This window comes from Poecilia formosa, unplaced genomic scaffold, assembly GCF_000485575.1.
Source record: "Poecilia formosa unplaced genomic scaffold, Poecilia_formosa-5.1.2 Scaffold160, whole genome shotgun sequence".
NCBI lineage: Eukaryota > Metazoa > Chordata > Actinopteri > Cyprinodontiformes > Poeciliidae > Poecilia > Poecilia formosa.
This window is the reverse complement of record NW_006800099.1, coordinates 1,118,990-1,135,950: the sequence shown is the minus strand read 5'-3', so window position 1 is coordinate 1,135,950 and position 16,961 is coordinate 1,118,990. Positions and strand designations below refer to the sequence as shown.

Here is a 16,961-nt window from a genome sequence, read left to right as displayed (position 1 = left end):
CCTGTCCAAGTAAAAAAAAAAAAGTGATTCAAACTGAAACCAGGCAAGCAGAATATCTGTAGGTGAAAGTGGATCAGAACTGAAGGTTCCATCTTAAGCTCTGAGATCGTCTCTTCCTGATGTTGAACATCGTTAATTCATAAGTCATTGCTTCTAATAGTATAGGAAGCTAAGAAGATTATCCTTCTTAGCCTCTATTAATACAAATCTATTAATGAGATAATTGCCTCAGAGTCATTTTACATTTTTATCAGTGGCAAATGTATTAAAGTCTTCAGATTCAAATTTAGCACATTTTTACATCAAGATTTGATTTGAATCCCAGAATACAAATGGACATTTTAAATAGAGGAGCTGCACAGATTTCCTCTAAGGAATTTAGAAAGCTGAAAAAAAAAAAACATTTCACATTTATACTGCATTGCTAATTTTTAGAACTAAAAGGTGTCATAACTTTTACTTCCGATACAGATATTGCAGGTTTGAGTATCAGCCGATACAATATCAGCATAAATCATATATATTCACCTTCCTAAAATGAAAGCCCACAATTTTTTTTTTTTTTTTTGCCCAAAGTGATTTTTTTTAAACCTAAATAACTATTTGGCAAAAAATAAATAGGTCATTATTTTAGGACAATGTTACATGTTGTGTGGAATATTAGAAAAGGCTTGATCAAGGGGTCAAGCAGACAATGGTGAACAACAATAGGTTTGACAACTGATTAATTAATAGCCATCTTAGCATTATTAACAAAGGTTATGTGAATATTAACGCCGTAATTTATTACATATTTAAAGCAGGTTCTTAAATTTCCTTAAGCACAAAGACCCTCAGTGGGAAACGTCAATAAAAACAGAAGAAAGGCAGGATATTTTTTCCACAGGTTTATTTCTTGTTTTAAAGGTGAACAGTTAACAGCTGCATCAAAAGATGTCACAACAACAATCATCCACTTCCACACCCCTCTGAGCTGCTTTCGGACTTACTATCGCCTCCAACGCGTTTCCTTTTGGGAGTGTGTGCAATGGACGGAGGAGTGAATCATCAGGTTGCACTTTGACCAGCAGGCAGGTGGAAGTGAAGTGGCTGTCGACAGCAGGGTGGGGGGGGGACCGGGAGGAGGGATTCACAGAAATGTGTCACTAGCAGCAGTTACAGTAAGAGAGGTTTTGTAAACGGTGAGCAGGCAATAAGGCAGCTGGTTACACTACAGACAGGAAGTGATGAAACGCCGGGCACGGCCACGAACACCAAAACGATTCCAATGGGGACGGACATGCGGAGCACGGAAACGTACGTATAAACCTCTACGCCACCTGGGTGGAAGCACTTTTTATTTTAAAATCACAGACCCGCTCGTCAGCTCTGTGCCATGCAAGTACAAGATGATACACGGCTGGAGTTACAGGGAGCTGGTGAGTGTCGGAGGCACAGACAGAGACGCTGCCGCTCTACGCACTCCTGAGGTGAACACCGTCGTGTTAAAGTCATGGCTGAGGGAAGAAGGGAACGAGCCTGTTGCATATGTGCTTTGGAGTCTAGGCAGAGACTTATTGCAAGTATAGTAAAGAGCTGAGGAGGTGAATGCTTTTCTTTATTGAGCCAAATGCTCAATTTTGCACTCTTGTGGCAGAGATCTGGGAATCATTCTCGTACAAGGAGGAGGAAGCGGAACGGTGCATCCAAAGAAAACGGCTGCACAAAGCGGAGAACCCAACAGTTTAGACCAACGAAATGAGCAAAACATAATAATCCAACACAGGTTTGGAAATCAGAAATCCACACTACAACAAGAAATTTTTTTTGGCAATGAAAAGATTTGCGCAAAGATTTTACACACTTCAGGTGCAGCAGGTGTCACCACCTGCTCGTTGGTGCCTTTGGGTTGAGCCTGAAAGGCCGTTTTCCTGAACCTCAGCGCGACCCAACAATTGGCAAAAGTGAATTGGGGGGGGGAAAAAAAAAAAAAGAAATGCGGTCAATTTTACAACATTTGAGGGGTGTGTTTAGCCTCGTTTTACTCGTGAAGCACATTTAAATTATTCTACCATTCACAGTGCTTAGATTTAACATATACGATTAACCGTTTCTACTCATTCTACACTGGATGCTGGCAACTACTTCACTCCCTAAATGTCTAGATTTTAGTAAGATTATGCTCCCCAAATCATGTCAAACTGTTTAAAGGGGGGAGAAAAAACAACTAAGTTTTATATTGGAGTGCATGGAAGATCTGCCAAACAAACCCTACCAAGACAGAAGAATGAAAGCCACCCACAACCCCCCCATGTTTGGCTGAGCCGTGCTGCATCCCTCCCATCCCCCCTCCCCTCCTAATCCCAGAGCTCGAACCGGTGTCCGTCACACTCCATCAGACGCGCGCTACTTGAGGAAAGAGTTGAGTTTTTGTTCGATGTTTGAGAAGGAATCGTCGCCCAAGTAGTCGATCTGGCCCGCTTCCCAGCGCTGCTTCCTCTCCTCTGACGAAACCCTCTGGGAGGGAGGAGGAGGGAACTGGTCCTGCTCTCTCGCGTCTTGGTGAAGTTCGCCCTGAAATGCAGACAAAGCGAGAGCGAGTTGTTTAAAGGAAACCTGACTAATACTTTAAAAGGAGTGTTTTCTCTGCCGCTTTGCTTTCCCTCAGCACAACTTTCCCCCTCCTGCTCCTGGCTGCTCCTCAGATTATGAGGGCATGAAGACATTTGAGCCTAAACACAGAAAATAAATGATCCAAGCATTCAAAGCATTTTAGACATTTGGCTCAAATTGTCTCGTCTTTTCCAATTAAACTAAATACAACAAACACGTTCCATATGAAGCTTAATCTAATAAAATATAATTTAAAAAAGATTGAGTTAAAATAAAAAGTTTGAGAGAAAGAAAAATGAGTAAAACAATGACTTTGATATGATATTGTGATCAGTTCATAACAGCTCATCTAATTACAGTTTTAGTTTCCAAATTTTTCATAACACAAAAGTCTTTGACCTCCAGTAAATTAGCAGAAGCTCATAACGGCGGTTTCTTCAGATAATCTGCCTTGTCCCATTAGAGATGGGAAATAAAATGTATGTTTAGATGCATCTTTATGAAGAAATTAATTATTCTAAATTGATTTACAAATATCAAAACCACCTCCACGCCCACCATTTGCTGTGGGCTGTGGGGAAAAAAAAAATCCAACATCAGGACCATCAAAATAAAGTGACACCAGGGCTTCCTCATAACTCGGAAAATGTTGAGAACGGCAAAGTTCATCGCTGCTTTCGCTGCAAACGAAAAAATCCCCACATTCTAGAGAAAGATTTGAAGTTTGCCACCAAAACGAGGCGTCATCTTGCTTCATGGGTGCTGCGGATTTTCTGGTGTGTGGCAACTGGTTGCAAGAGCAGCGACTGAGTCACATAGGAGCAAATATGACTGACCTGTTAGAGAATGTAGCAGAGGAACGGCAGATCATGAAGACAGATTTAGCTTTAGCTACTGAGGTGAGGGGTCGTTGTGCACCATGTGGGGTCAAAAATCCATCTATGTTCAAATCTGATCCTTCTGTTTTGTAAACAAACTGTGACGTGACTCCCATCAAGAACCATAGGACAAAACAGGTCACCATGTGTTAATAAAATGGCATCTTAGTGGTGCGTCAAGAAGTCGGCTGGTGGCCCGATTGGGCCAATTTGCAACTCGACTGGTCACAAACAAAATTCCAGTACGTTAGCAATGTAAACAGAGCTACTCACTATATAAAAGTATCAACCCTCATGATTTTGTTTTAATCTATTAGCAACACTCCACACCCAGTGTGACATCACCTCTGCTCTTAATATGAATGACTCTCATGACAGAGGCTGGGAACAAAAATATTTTGACCCCATTTTAGACACAGTTTTGAAAGATAAAAGCTTTATAAAAAAAAAAAAAGGTTAAAATATATAAATCAGCAACAGAATTTGATCGCTGAGCTTTCGTTCCGTTGTGTTGCCTTCATGGTTACATCAATTAAATTTTAACCATGGTCCAAAAAAAATTAAAAACATTTTCTTGCCGCTAAACAATTGCAAAAGGACGAATAATTAAATAAAAAAATGTCAAAGGAAGCCAACATGACATTGAAAATACCTGCTTAAAGTGCTACGTAGAAAACATTTCTTCCCTGAGAAAGTGCAGAGTCACTTTCTTCCTCTGGTCGCCTGTATGAACTTGTCTAGTCTGACACAATCGGGCCCAGCTCCAGACGAACAGAAAAAGCTCTGGGTTTTGGCAGTGCCCCTTCATGTGACTGGCAACTATTTCACTACAGGGCCATTGCCACACACCGCCTGGAAACTTCCTACCTCCCCTGCTGAGCACTGAGCAGAGCAACACCAGCAGCAACAAACAAAGCTGAGGAATGTGGGCTTAATTTATTCTGCTCATGCTTTTTTTTTTCTTAATTCAACTACATTTACTGCCACACTTTTATAAAAATGCAGCCTTACAGGAAGCATGAGGAAAAAACGGCATCCAGTAATTTGAGGGTTTCGACATGAGACGATTTTGTAACGTGCTACAACAAATTTGATACATGACACATTTATAGGCATCTGTATCATTGCTTCATTCCAAGCACACACACACACACACCGCGGCCCCACCCGACACCGTTCTGTTTCTCGTTCACACCGACACGGCGGGCACGTACAGGGCTGCTCTGGTTCACGAAGCCGCTGCTGAACGGGGCGTCGCCGTACGCCTTCTGCATTAGCGGCAGGACGGAGGCGGCGTACAGCTGCCACCACTGGAGCAGGTAGTTCGGGTGCATCTGGCACGGGTCAGGGGAGACGGAGTGACCTCTGACCTCGCCTCTCTGGGCGTCGTAGGAGTAGTTCCACGGCTTCACTTTGCCCAGGAAGTGCACCACCTTCGCGTCGTGGCCGTACCTGTTCACGATCACAAAGGAAAAGACGACGTGTCGGTCGTTAGCAAACATTACGCCGTGATGCAGTTTGCCAAGTTGCAAACTTGATTTTCAAATGTGCACAAAAATGCGCTTGCTTGTTTCTCTAAAAGCCATAAGCTGGCAATGCCATTTTACATTTGCTTACATTCTTAAAATCCAGAAAAATAATCAGAAAATTGAGTTACATTTGACCTTTTTTTTTTTAAATATTACAAACAAATATTACTTAATACCCAATGTCGCGTTTTATCTTTACCAACACTTTATCTATGAACAAGTCCGATTCTTGGTTTGTTTACTGTTAATGAAAGCAAGATACTCTTAAAGTCCAAGTATAGAAATAACCAAAAATGGCCAAACCTGCTATGTTTATTTTCAGAGATCACAAAAAGCACAGTCCATTAACCTATTCACTTTGATAACCAAATCTGTTGATATTTGACCAACAAAAATATTACAGTACAGATAAAACTAAGCCAACTTCTTGCGTTTGACCCGCCTCGTTCGGTCACAGCCGCCACATCGTCATATTTTATCTTCTGCAGAGCCTCTAAGGTGAGCAGGTTAATAACGTCAAGGTACTCTCACCATTTATAAATATCCAGTTATCAGCAAACTACAGCACAGTCCAGACACGTTTGAGTTGTCATGGTTACAGTTATTTTTAGTGGGGGTTGCCATATTCTTCGCTCTGCATGTGTCCAGATTGCCTCCACGTGGGGATAACTTGCAAGGTTTAGCAGCCGTTCTGATCACTTCTGACGCCAGCAGAAACAAAACGACCAAACTTTCTTTTACAAGGTCAAGTGGAAAAGACGAGAATCATTTTGTGTCCAGTTTACGCAACGATCCCAGAGCTCCGTTAAGTAAAACGTAGTTAATGTTTGCTGTAAAACAAACAGTTTTAGTGATAATTTTACTGCCTGCCTCTAATCTCTTGCAGTTTTTTTTTTTTTTTTTTAGACAGAGCAAAGATTAGTCATTAAAGCTGCAGGGGCAGAAATAATATTCATGATGCAGAAGAGTGGACTTGGCTCAACAGGTCCACATTTAGTACCGTATCAGACGGTACTTCACTTCATCACGAACAATAAGGATTCTCATGAGGAAGCTGCAGAAAAGGGACGGCCTTTGTTTGGAGTTCCACATAACCTCATGTCATTAAAACCCAAACCACAGACTCACAGCTATGCATGAAGAGCTGAACTGAACTGACCTCGGCCAGACTTAAAATCTCCAAACAAGAAGTGCAGTTTCACGGCCAGATCTCCAGAAAGAGTTAGTTATATTTACATAAAATAAAAACTGAAGCCAGGACTCATGCTACTTCTTGATAAAATACTTTTACTCTGCTTCAGACTATAGTCCTTTGTGCATACCACTTTGTTTTTTCACATTGCAACCACAAACTTGAAGGCGTTTTATTGTGATTTTACTCAACAGATCAGACGTTTCCGTTAGTAGGTTCAACACACTCAAGTTTTATAGTTTTATAGTGTTCTTCTGCTAATGGCCGCATGACGCAATTCAGGCGCATTGACGGCGAATCTTAATGTTGCAGTACACCTGCCTTCAAGGACTATTATTTTATTTTTTTTTTTTTAACAAGTGCAGTTGAGAAACCAAAGCAGAAATTCATTGCAAAGTGGAAGCAATAGAACAGGCGATTCTCAAGTTTTCTTATTTGCACAAATCTGATAAGCGTGGCATCAAAACGTCAAGAGTACACTTCAGTTTTAGTTGTGCAACCCATATAGTGGTTTCTCAAAAAGTAACATTTTGGCCTCATTTGACCCGATTTCCCTCTTCCACTTTTGAGTGGCCCCCTCCTACACGGATCGTGGCAAAACGAAAACAATGTTTTTCCTGCCCATCACACTTTCTCAAAGTCTACATTGTCAGCAGATTCTCTGACCAAAGACTGAAATCTTCACGGCTCCTGCAGGTCGAGGGTGTAAAACAGTTTTGCGAGACACACTTGGTCTCAGTGTGTGTGTGTAGCTGAACCGTGTAGGAGTGAGTACTGACTGCTTGAAAGCTGGCAGGTAGGAGTAGATGGCAATGCTGCTGAGGTTGTAGATAAACGGGAGGTGTTTGGAAATGTCCGCCGTCGCCCAGGTGTTGAAGTAGCTGTTGAGAACGCCCTGATCTCCACCTGCAGACACACCAAAACCCAGAAGCGCTCCGATTTATACTCACACGGTCGTGCACAAGAGTCGGAGCACAGAGCATGTTGTGCATGAATTATTAGCAGCACAGATATACATTCTGTACATTCCCCATATACTGGCCGCCATGTAAAAATAGAAGCGGAAAAAAAAAGCGCCGTCAACACATCCGCCGTACTGTCAGAGGCGACATTCACTGAACATGTCGGGTGGGAATTGTCTCACACATTAAGCGCTAATGTTTGCAGTTTCATTTAGACTGTGGGCTCATTTCTTCAGCTTTCAAAGAATATCGCATTATCTTTTCATATCTAAGACATTTCTGCAGAGGACTAAAAAAAAAAAAAGTCCTGTAAAGTTTCTGCAAACCCAATGAGGCAATGTTTACTTTCCCATACGTTGCTGCAAAACTGCAGTGACGGGTGAGCGCTCTTTAGAACAAAGATTTCTCCCCTCTTACAGGGTTAAATAACCATCGTCCACAAAGAGTTTTCCTCAGCAAACAAGAGTATTTTATTATCCATATCTGGTGATTTTCTCTAGAGCCAACAGTTGAATACAGCAAGCACAAGGAAGCCCGTCGCCTTACCCTGCAGGCAGCTGGCACCGTTTTACGTTTGGCGAGTTCTGGTCCAGTAAGGATTTCCAATTCTGGATGTTTAGTTAGCGACCATTTTAGGATAAGGAATGGCAGACAAATCCAAAAATAAAAACAGAGTTTGAATATCTGATAGGAGTTTGTGGCCAAATAATCACTTTGGTTTAAATAAGTGCACTGAAACATGTGTGTTAAATTTTCAATTTAGTACACAATTTACATGTTGAAACAATATATATCTAAACTGACTTAGAGTATTAGTGGAATGACAGACCGTATCTTCAGAACAACATTTTGAGATCTTCATTAATATTCCGAGAAGAACACACACTTATTAAATTGAGACTTTTAGCTGTTTCTATCCACTACAGTTTGAACAGTACCAATAAGAAGCATTGGATTTAAAACTAAAAATAACTCTATTAAGTGAAGAATAAGTTCTGGTACTGTGACAAAATAGCTTGGCATCTGCTTCCATCCAAACACTCACCATCAAAGCTGCCTTTTTCAGCGCAGAACTTAAGCAGCTCTTCGTGCGTCTCCTTGGACGGCCTGAAGACAAAAACCCCGGAGTTGAAACAGTCTGGCCAACCAGGATCTGGAGCTGCAGACAACTCTTCCCTCTCAAAAAGTTCATCTATGTTGGACAGCACCTGCAGATACCAACAACAGAACATAATTTAAAAAAAAACCCTCTTTAAATGTGTTTAATAAAATGACATTTCAAGAACAGTGGAAGTCTTAAGAAGAAAACGCATATAAATCACCTTAAGCTTTAAACGTCTTATTTTTCTTACCAGTGTGTCGGCGTCCATGAACACACATTTGCTGTACTGCACGAGGGTCCAGCAGTGCAGTTTGGTGATCGTTACGCCCAAGTCTGGCCGCTTCATCAGAGCCAGATTAGCTGCGTCGCACGAATCCATGACGTCCACCATGATCACCTCATCAAAAACTGAGTGCAGCGCATCCCTGAAGCACAAGCAAAGGGAATCATGTCAATATGTATGTTGGAGAAAAAGCAGACTGTGGTGCCGTCTGTTACCTGCAAGGCTCAGCAACATGAGGTCCTATGAGTACCACCAGTTTCCGGGTCGTGCTGTGGTTCCGCAACGACTGGCCAAGAACCATTGCTCCCTTGGCGTAGTTGTCGTTTGTGGCCAATGTCACAAAAGCTTGGTCTGCTTTGGGGGGGGAAAAAAAATAAAATAAAATGAGATCAGTTCAACTTCTGCCAACTTGCCCGTAACGATAATTTTTCAAAGTCACTCCATCTTGATGCCTAAATGCATCGAGTTCCCATCGAGCTATTGGGCCATTTGCCAGTTGTGCTAACAAGTAACAGGTGTACCTAATAAAATTTGCAGTGAAAGAGTAGCATTACACAACAACACTGTCATTTTAAATCATCAGAGCAGCAAGTTCAGAACGGTAAAGTGATGGATTAACCATTAAGCATGCATATTAAACCATATTTAAACTATACAGTTTTTTAAAAAATTCCAAAATACTTATTGTACTTTGTATCAACAGAGAAGCAAGTAAATCAGCTGCTTCCCTCCCTGGGAATAATCCAATATACATTTTAGTCTTTTATCCTCACTCTAAAGACAAATCAGCTCCTTAACACTGATGTTATGTTTTTAATCAGTATTTAATGAGTTAACATTTCATCCTACAAACACCAACGGGGGGTATTCTGTGTTGCTGCTGGAGTTAAAGCTGTCCTGAAGCCAGCAGGCGGGGGATCATCAAGATGAATGCTTCTGTTGATGGGGACTTTTGAGAAACCCGATCCGTGCGGCTGTGTCGCACGGTTGCTAAGGTCCGATCCGAGGAACTATAAATCGACTATCAAAAGGCCAGAGTGTAAGAGCGGGAAACAAGCAGGAAGCATGTGCTGCACTCCCACAGCGTTATCTGTGCCTACAGTGAAACTCCTGACCCAGTAAGAACTTAAAGCTGGTGAAAAAGCTTAATCCACCCTTAATTTAAACTGGGTTTATAATTCAGTTTGATCAAGTAATGGATGCTTAAAGCTACTTTACCACACATAAGATATTTAATTATAATAGTTTCAGGGCTGTGCAGCACTTTAACATGCTAGTAGTAAAATTATACTCCACAGGATGTTGACAGGTCTGATGGGAAAAAAAAAAACATTGAAGCCACACTCTGCTGCATGTCCACACCAAAGCAATTACATCAAGTTTATTTAAAAATACCATTAAACAGGAAGTTACTGATTCTCGCTTCAGAAATAAAAGCACGCAAATAACACCTCGAGGCGTTTCAGGTGGAGCTAAGAGGTACACCAGGTTGCATTTTGAAATCAGGATCGTTGAACCGAACGACCTCTATTCTCACCACCAGAAACGTTACAACTTGAGAGATGACATTTTGTCTCCGATTTGTGGTTCCTGATTGAAGAATTTACACAAACTGCGCATGATGAGAATTGAAACCGACTCCCCGATATTGCATGTTGCAGTCAAATTAGTGGCGAGGCCCAAGAGAAAGGAATTGTTAAGGCACATCCAGACGCTCGACTTGACAGCACTGTGGGAAGTTTTTGAACTTGGCAAAGCCTTCCTTCTCTGAATAGGTGCAGCAAAACATCAATCTGCAATTATTTCCATCGTCTACAAGAAGTGGCCTGCAGGTGTACAGGCGGCAGGTTGAGGCAACAGTTTTTATATTTGTCTGATTGACAGAAAATATGGAGCCACGGGGAGCGGGAGTCTTTCAGACTGAGTTAAGCTGACTCATGTTTTCAAAGTGAAATACTCAGCTTTTGGTGAAACGTTCTTCCACGTTCACCAAAGGTTAATTTATACAAGGTGGTTAGGGTTAGGGTTAGCAGCTTTGAAGAAGCTTGATACGAAGCATTTCAAAATTTATTTCAATCGTGGGGTGGCATGAGAGTTTTTTGGTATTTACTTTGAGCAAAATGAAAAATTTGAAAGGTACTTTCACAAAAATATAAAACACATATCACCCAACCATCTCCTAAGATAACATGACTATTGCAAATATGCATTTTATTATTATTATTATTATTATTATTATTATTGTAAAATACAGATGTACTTCAAACCAGGGATGTCCAACTCCGGTCCTCCGTCTAAAATTATTTCAAATGCAGCCTTGATTTATGAGGCAATACTCTGAGAATGTCAAACTATGTAATAACACTGTGGCCTTGTGTAAATCAAAGCAGCAAAGGAAGTGTTTTAAGGAGAAGCGAGATGGTTAACTCATTGTGCTTTAAACAATGACTGTCAGTGTTTTATCATACTGGGATTTTTTTTTGGTCATCCAAACACCGCAAAATGGTTTCTTTGTTGGAGCCATCTGATAGGCAGTGCTAAGCAACATGTGCTGAAAGAGCATCGCTGAGTTATGAAGGAAACCCTGGAAAAATACTAGATGCAAAATAAACAATTTTATTTTGCATCTAGTAATAAACAATGTTTCAGAAATCCTGTATTTATCTGAACAAGACCTATACACCTTGAACTTGATCTGTAATTTAGTGTAAATGTGAAATATTTTGTGCTCCTTAGAGCAAATCTGAAGATCAAATTTGATTATTGTACATGTGTTTTGTCTTTGTATTTTTTTTTAATTAGTGTAAAAATCTGTTGAGAAAAGCATTTCAGCAAGCTGTTCATAACATCAAACTTTCCAAACCGGATGTGCTGCCTGCAAGCGAATCTAACTTGACTTTGGTCCAAATCGTTGCAGCAACTCATCGATTTCAAGCATCAAAAAATCTTTAGGAGGATCTAAAAAATTTTTTTACGACATTATCAATCGAAACGAAACGCTTCGTCGACGCCCTCGCGAGAGGAGCCGGGAGAGCAGCAGCAGGTGTTTTCCATGACGCTTCCTAAATTCGCGATATTTCAGGGGTTAAAAAAAAAAAAAAGGACAGCGCAGTTCGCGCAGCTCCGGTCCGGCCCGGAGAGAGGCCGAGGTCCGGATGCGATGTTCCGCGCAAGAGAGCATCCCGAGCCGCGCGTCGTCTTACCCGACATGGTGCGCTGAGGAGAGTCCACCGGGGAGTCGGTGGTCGGGACGGGGCGGACGGCGGGTTTGCACTGCGAAGGGCAAAGGAGCAGCAGCTGAGAGCAGTCAAACACAGGAATTAAGCCCCACATTTTCCGGCCCATGTGACCGCTGACATCTGCCACGCCCCCTGCGTTTGTTTCTTTCAGCGTAAGACCGTAATTAATTTTAGTATGCAGGCATGAAACGAATAGCGTCTCGCTAATATATCCCGATAATATCATAGAAATATATTAATTTGAGTAACTCTGTGACTCGGTTAGACGCAGTTTGATTTATTTTGAAGTGGATTATCACTTTCAGCTAATGATTACTCAATATTCGGTTTCAGACAGTTCATCTGTTACATAAGGCTAATGCATATAAAAAGGGATTGATAATATATACGTGTTAGATTGTTACCATGTGATTGCTTACAAAACCGTCAAGAAGGTTGCTGCATGTTTACATTCATTGTACTCGGGCATATTTATGGAAAGTTGAGTGGAAGAAAAAAGTTTGGGAGGGGGAACAAAAGGTACCAAAGCCACATTGATATTCGCAATGTTGAGATTATTATTAAGTAAAGCCAAATGTAATAAGGGAGTTGACAGAAGGAGTTGACCACACATACACACACAACCAGGAAAATGTTTTCTTGCTGAAATAAACAGCTTAAAAACATCTCTTTGTGTAATGACTTAATATACTTGACCTTTACTTTTTTTAAGAACTGAAAATCAATTATTTTCCAATACTGTTCTGTTTTGTTGAGCTTGTAGAAATACAATTAAAATTGGCCATTATTGCTAAAGGCAATAATGAACTAAAGGCACTAAGGCACTAAAATATGGCCCAGAAATTTAACAATTTAAAAATATACATACAAGTATTGGAAGGTCATTTAAACTCCATGCATAAAATCTGAAGTAACTCCAAGCTGGCAGACAAAACGGAGGGATCGGACGGGGATGAGAACCAGGATTACTGAGAGATGTGATTAGGAATGGCTGCAGGCTAATTGGAAATAAGTGGCAGGTGGTGACATGGACAGAAGCTGACAGACTTAAGACACAAAATGAAACACAAAACCTCAACCAAGAACAGGGCAACCAATCCCTTTTATTGCTTCTATTTTGAAGCAAAAGTAGTGTTTTAATATGCAAGTTATTGTTTTAAATTGATTTAAAATATCACAATCTGCTCTACATATAACAGTTCTGCATTCAGGACTTATTCCAGGTTGGATTTTGCTTTAGTCATATATCAAGCTCTTTTTAAAAAAATAACAAATACCTTGGATTATTCCTTTCACAGAAAAGGGAAAAAAAGTTTCCACTTTGTCAGCAGATCATTTGTTCGTGTCTCAGCAGCGCCTCTCAGTGGTTGTGTGTCCACATTGCAGCTGGACGAGCCCTCAACCACTCAAACGCAACCTGTTTAGTCTTTTTCATTCAGGTTTAATGAATTGAAAGGGGATGTTTAACATTTTTTGTTTTAACATGAGTCGTGATGAAATGCTTGATGTAACTCTAAATGCTTGATGTAACTCTACCATCAGCTTTGTGAAATCGCAAACGTCACCAGTGTTGTAGTTTTGTAGCACTGCCTCCTGAAGGAGATTTATTCAATGCACAAATGTTAAACCAATCTTTGCGGGCTGCAGTCTGGAGGACACTGGCCACTGAGAACTTGAGTTTGACTCCCCTGATCTAAGAAATTGGGTTGCTTTGGAGAGGCAGCAGGTGTTTGCACGCACAGAGTTAAGCAAAGGCATTTGTACGCTGACCTGGGGTCAAGAAGGTGTGGCAAAGAACTTCAATAACTCTGTCCGTCCAGAAACATCAAGAATAGAACAACATACTGCAGGATGCACCTGGCTTGGACTTGAGGAAAGTTATTTTCTCAGATGAAGCACGCCTCAGACCAGTGGGGAATAGTTACATGTGGGGTTGCTTCGTTTCCAAGGAAACATTTTGCTTAAAACACTGTTTTGCAAAGACTTTGAAATCAAAACATCCTCAAAGAGTTTCATCAATCCAGGAGAAATTTGGTGGTAATCTGTGCCTTTTAGCCCATCGACAGGGAATATTATAGAAATTAATATCACTAATTTTGAATAAATTCAGCATATTTCTCAATAAAACCCATATAAATCTATTGTTGAACTACAGGACGTGGTATGAATGTGACAGATGTAACAGCTCTAAAGCAGGAAAGGGTATGGAAACCCTAATCTTCTCTCCGTTTCTCACTAGTATTTTGTATTTTCCTCCACATGTGGTTTTGAGGCCGGTGAATAATGCAGGAGGCTTATGGGAAGTCTTAGCAGCTAAGAACTGATCTGGGTTCAGGACAACCCACCAGACCTTCACTTCGCACATTAACAGACCGAAGGGGATCTTACCCGAGATCACCGATGAGGATGGGACGGTAACCGGAGATCGCCTCGGAGTCGTGGAGTGAAACAAGGCCGATCAGGTGTCAGAGGAAGAAGAGAGCCGAGAGGGACGAGGAAGAGGCAGCGTTCGCTCAGTGTGAAGGGTTAAAATGTACATGTAATTTTAAACCAACTTATTTAATCTGCTGCTCTAAGATAAGATGGAAGATTTTGTTGGTTGTGGTTCTCTGTGTTGTTTCCAGCTGATTGGTTAAAAACCTAAAAGCAGAGAACAGGAGGAAACACTGGAACTGAGGGGAAAGAGTTAATCAACATCTTTAAAAAAAAAGGAGGGGGAAGAAAGTAGGTGAAAGAAAGAAAGCCACCAAAACTGCAAGCTGCTTTCTTGTCTGGACTGGTCTGCTGTGGACTCTCTGCCCTTTCGGCCTGCCTGAGATTGGATGTAAGCTCCTTATTCTTGCTTCACCCTTTGTGCTCTAAATGTGATGAAACTCGGTGCATAATGTATGATATCGGTCAGCATATCTACAGAAAACCTGCAGGTGTTCAGATCCAGACCTCCAGGTTCATGTAACAGAAATGGGGTTGACTCTCCGGAGATTGAGCAAATACGTGACCAAATCATGCTTTAGCAAAGAAGTTTTGCAAAAAGAAGTTTTATGAAGAAAGGGCTTTTAATTATTTTTGACATAAAAAGACATTAATTGAATTTTTAAGTGTGTACATTTCACTGTTTTGTCATAAAAGTGACAACGTTGTTACATCATTTGTGCCTCACATGGCCTGCAGGGCTAACTGTGTACGTCTGCAGCAGGAAGTGTACTAGATGTTTATGGCTAAAACCTCTGATCTGAACACAGATTGGAAGAGAATATGAAAGATTATTATTGGGTTAGCAACTAGTGGTTTAGTGCGTTATGTCATCCTAAGGCGACTTCCTGGTTAGCATCTTCGCAAATGAATCTATCTTGGAAATTATCTAGACAAGACAAGTTTTTTTTTTCTTCTTATAAATGTTTTTTTTATAAGTTAGAAAGTGCATCAAAAGACAAGAGAGGTATCACAAGAATTACAGTTTATTGTGCAAAACACGTGGATGTGTTGGAGAAGAGACTCGGCACACTTTTGATATCCATGTGCAGTTTTTCAATGTTCCCAAAAATGACAACTGTCTGACACATTCATATCGCTAAAGTTTACTTTATTTGACCTTTACTGAAAAGTGAAAATACCACTTTCCTGCTACTTAAGCCGGCATATGCAAACGCTTTAAAAAATCAAGTAAAAATAATTTGATTTCTTTGTATCAAAAAAAAAAGAAAAACATAGCTAAGCACTCACACCTGAGTCTTTCGTACTTCCACTGGAAAAACCAATATGCCACAAACACAAACCTTACTATATTTGATAGTAATTTTATAGGACAGACCAACACAAAGTTTCACCGGCATCGAATTGTGAAGTGGAACAAAAATCAGCAATGGTTTTCAAAATCCCCTAAAAAATAAATTTATGATTCTTACTTATTTACGTCCACTTTCAATTTTCTTTCTAAATCAAAGATTTGTTTTTGTAGTGTGATATTTCAGATTACTTCCTAGATATTTCTAAAAAGATCGTTTTGTGCTGATAACACAGCTACATACGTGTTTTTTTAAAAACCTTTCTGTTGATCCCAAATGATTGATAAAACATATTTGAACACTTTTTTGCTCCCCTGTTGCCCGACTCGTAGATGAATTTCCTTTTATGGATGACGGCACGATGACATGGTTAAATGTTAACTGTCCAGCTACGCCCGTCCTAGGTCCAGGCGGACCAAAGGTCCACCGTCAGCCTTCTTCCAGTGACTCCACCTGGAAGTGGTAATCAGCTGTCCAGCTTCTCTTCTCTCCACCGTCTTTTCTGTACCAGCGGGAAGCTGCAGAGCTCAGAGAGACACGACTCCTGCAGCGAGGCCTTAAAACGAGGTACAAGTCACTTCCTCTTCTTTGTTTTCAGTTTAGTTTCTTTAAGAAAGTCTGAAACGGGTCAACCTTTAGTTAACGGTAATTGCTGACGCTTCAGAAAAGGTGCAAAACCTCTGAGGCGTGTCTAAAAAGTTAGTGAATGCTTTATGATTAGTTGTTCCACTTAAAACTTTCAGTAAATTTGCGTGCTGCCTCCGCCAGGATTTATTTCCTTTATAAAAAAAAATAAATAAAATAAAAAATTTGACATTTCTGTGTGTTTCTTTGTGAATGTGTGTGTGGGTGTGTGTTTTAGGTTGAAGAAAACAGGAGCCACCATGGAAAAGCACTACACTCACATTTCCAAAGAGGATCTGGAAGACCTTAGAGAGGCCTTTGATAAAATTGGTCAGTTTCATTTTTTTATTTTTCTTGCACGCACAATCTCAACTTGCAGGTTTATTGCAGGGATTACAGACTGTAGTTAGACTTTTACTGCCTCCTGTAAAGCACATAACAGTACAAGTCTTATAAAAAAAACTTTACTGTCTGAATTGTTGCATGTGAGGATTTTATGAATAATGTTTCCATTTCCCATAGTGATATTTTGTAGGTTTTATCACCTTTCATTTTAAAACGTCAACATGAAAAATCGGCTATAATGATAATGGATATCGCACTGTAAATATAAATCAGCTGGAGTTAGCAGACTAGGGGTGTTAGCATGGCTTTCTGCTCAGGGTGGCAAAAACTGAGGGGCAAGATGGACACTTTAAGAACAAAGTTGGGCAAGTTTTTTTATTATTTATTTGCACGTCCAATCAGAGGGAAGTGTGTGTGTGTGTGTGTGTGT

General features: G+C 40.6%; 2 protein-coding genes across 7 annotated transcripts in view; one reads left to right on the top strand and one right to left on the bottom strand.

The window, feature by feature from the left end:
- Positions 1 to 874: 874 nt before the first annotated feature.
- Positions 875 to 12,734, bottom strand: LOC103146548 (glycogenin-1-like). Of its 3 annotated transcripts, none has more exons than XM_007564524.2 (7): positions 11,742 to 12,018; positions 8,754 to 8,892; positions 8,506 to 8,680; positions 8,199 to 8,361; positions 6,971 to 7,097; positions 4,685 to 4,922; positions 875 to 2,553 (listed from the first exon to the last, which is right to left on the bottom strand). In XM_007564524.2, the coding sequence occupies exons 1-7, from the start codon at positions 12,001 to 12,003 to the stop codon at positions 2,386 to 2,388; spliced, it is 1,272 nt and encodes a 423-aa protein (XP_007564586.1). In that variant the 5' UTR covers positions 12,004 to 12,018; the 3' UTR covers positions 875 to 2,385. The 3 variants fall into 3 exon arrangements, with proteins under 3 accessions (XP_007564586.1, XP_007564587.2, XP_007564588.1); XM_007564525.2 differs by having other exon boundaries at positions 8,754 to 8,889; positions 11,742 to 11,924; XM_007564526.2 differs by lacking the exon at positions 11,742 to 12,018 and adding an exon at positions 12,646 to 12,734 and having other exon boundaries at positions 882 to 2,553.
- The window catches only part of LOC103146547 (plastin-1), a 15,184-nt gene continuing 10,069 nt past the window's right edge, over positions 11,847 to 16,961 (top strand). Inside the window, exons 1-4 of one of the 4 annotated variants that reach the window (XM_016677713.1) lie at positions 12,829 to 14,310; positions 14,402 to 14,601; positions 15,952 to 16,129; positions 16,425 to 16,516. In XM_016677713.1, coding sequence (XP_016533199.1) covers positions 16,447 to 16,516 — 70 coding nt within the window. In that variant the 5' untranslated portion in view covers positions 12,829 to 14,310; positions 14,402 to 14,601; positions 15,952 to 16,129; positions 16,425 to 16,446. Of the gene's footprint in view, positions 11,930 to 12,828; positions 14,602 to 15,951; positions 16,130 to 16,424; positions 16,517 to 16,961 lie in introns of those variants that run through there. The other 3 variants (XM_016677714.1, XM_016677715.1, XM_007564523.2) reach the window with 3 other exon arrangements.

Bases quoted from the DNA above. Each gene is read 5' to 3' on its own strand.
- LOC103146548 (XM_007564524.2), bottom strand. From the start codon at position 12,003: ATGATATTATCGGGATATATTAGCGAGACGCTATTCGTTTCATGCCTG. The intron at 8,362-8,505 runs GTAAGAAAAATA...TGGTATCTGCAG, and splicing joins TCATGGACGCCGACACACTG to GTGCTGTCCAACATAGATGA. The intron at 7,098-8,198 runs GTGAGTGTTTGG...GTGTGTCTGCAG, and splicing joins TGAAAAAGGCAGCTTTGATG to GTGGAGATCAGGGCGTTCTC.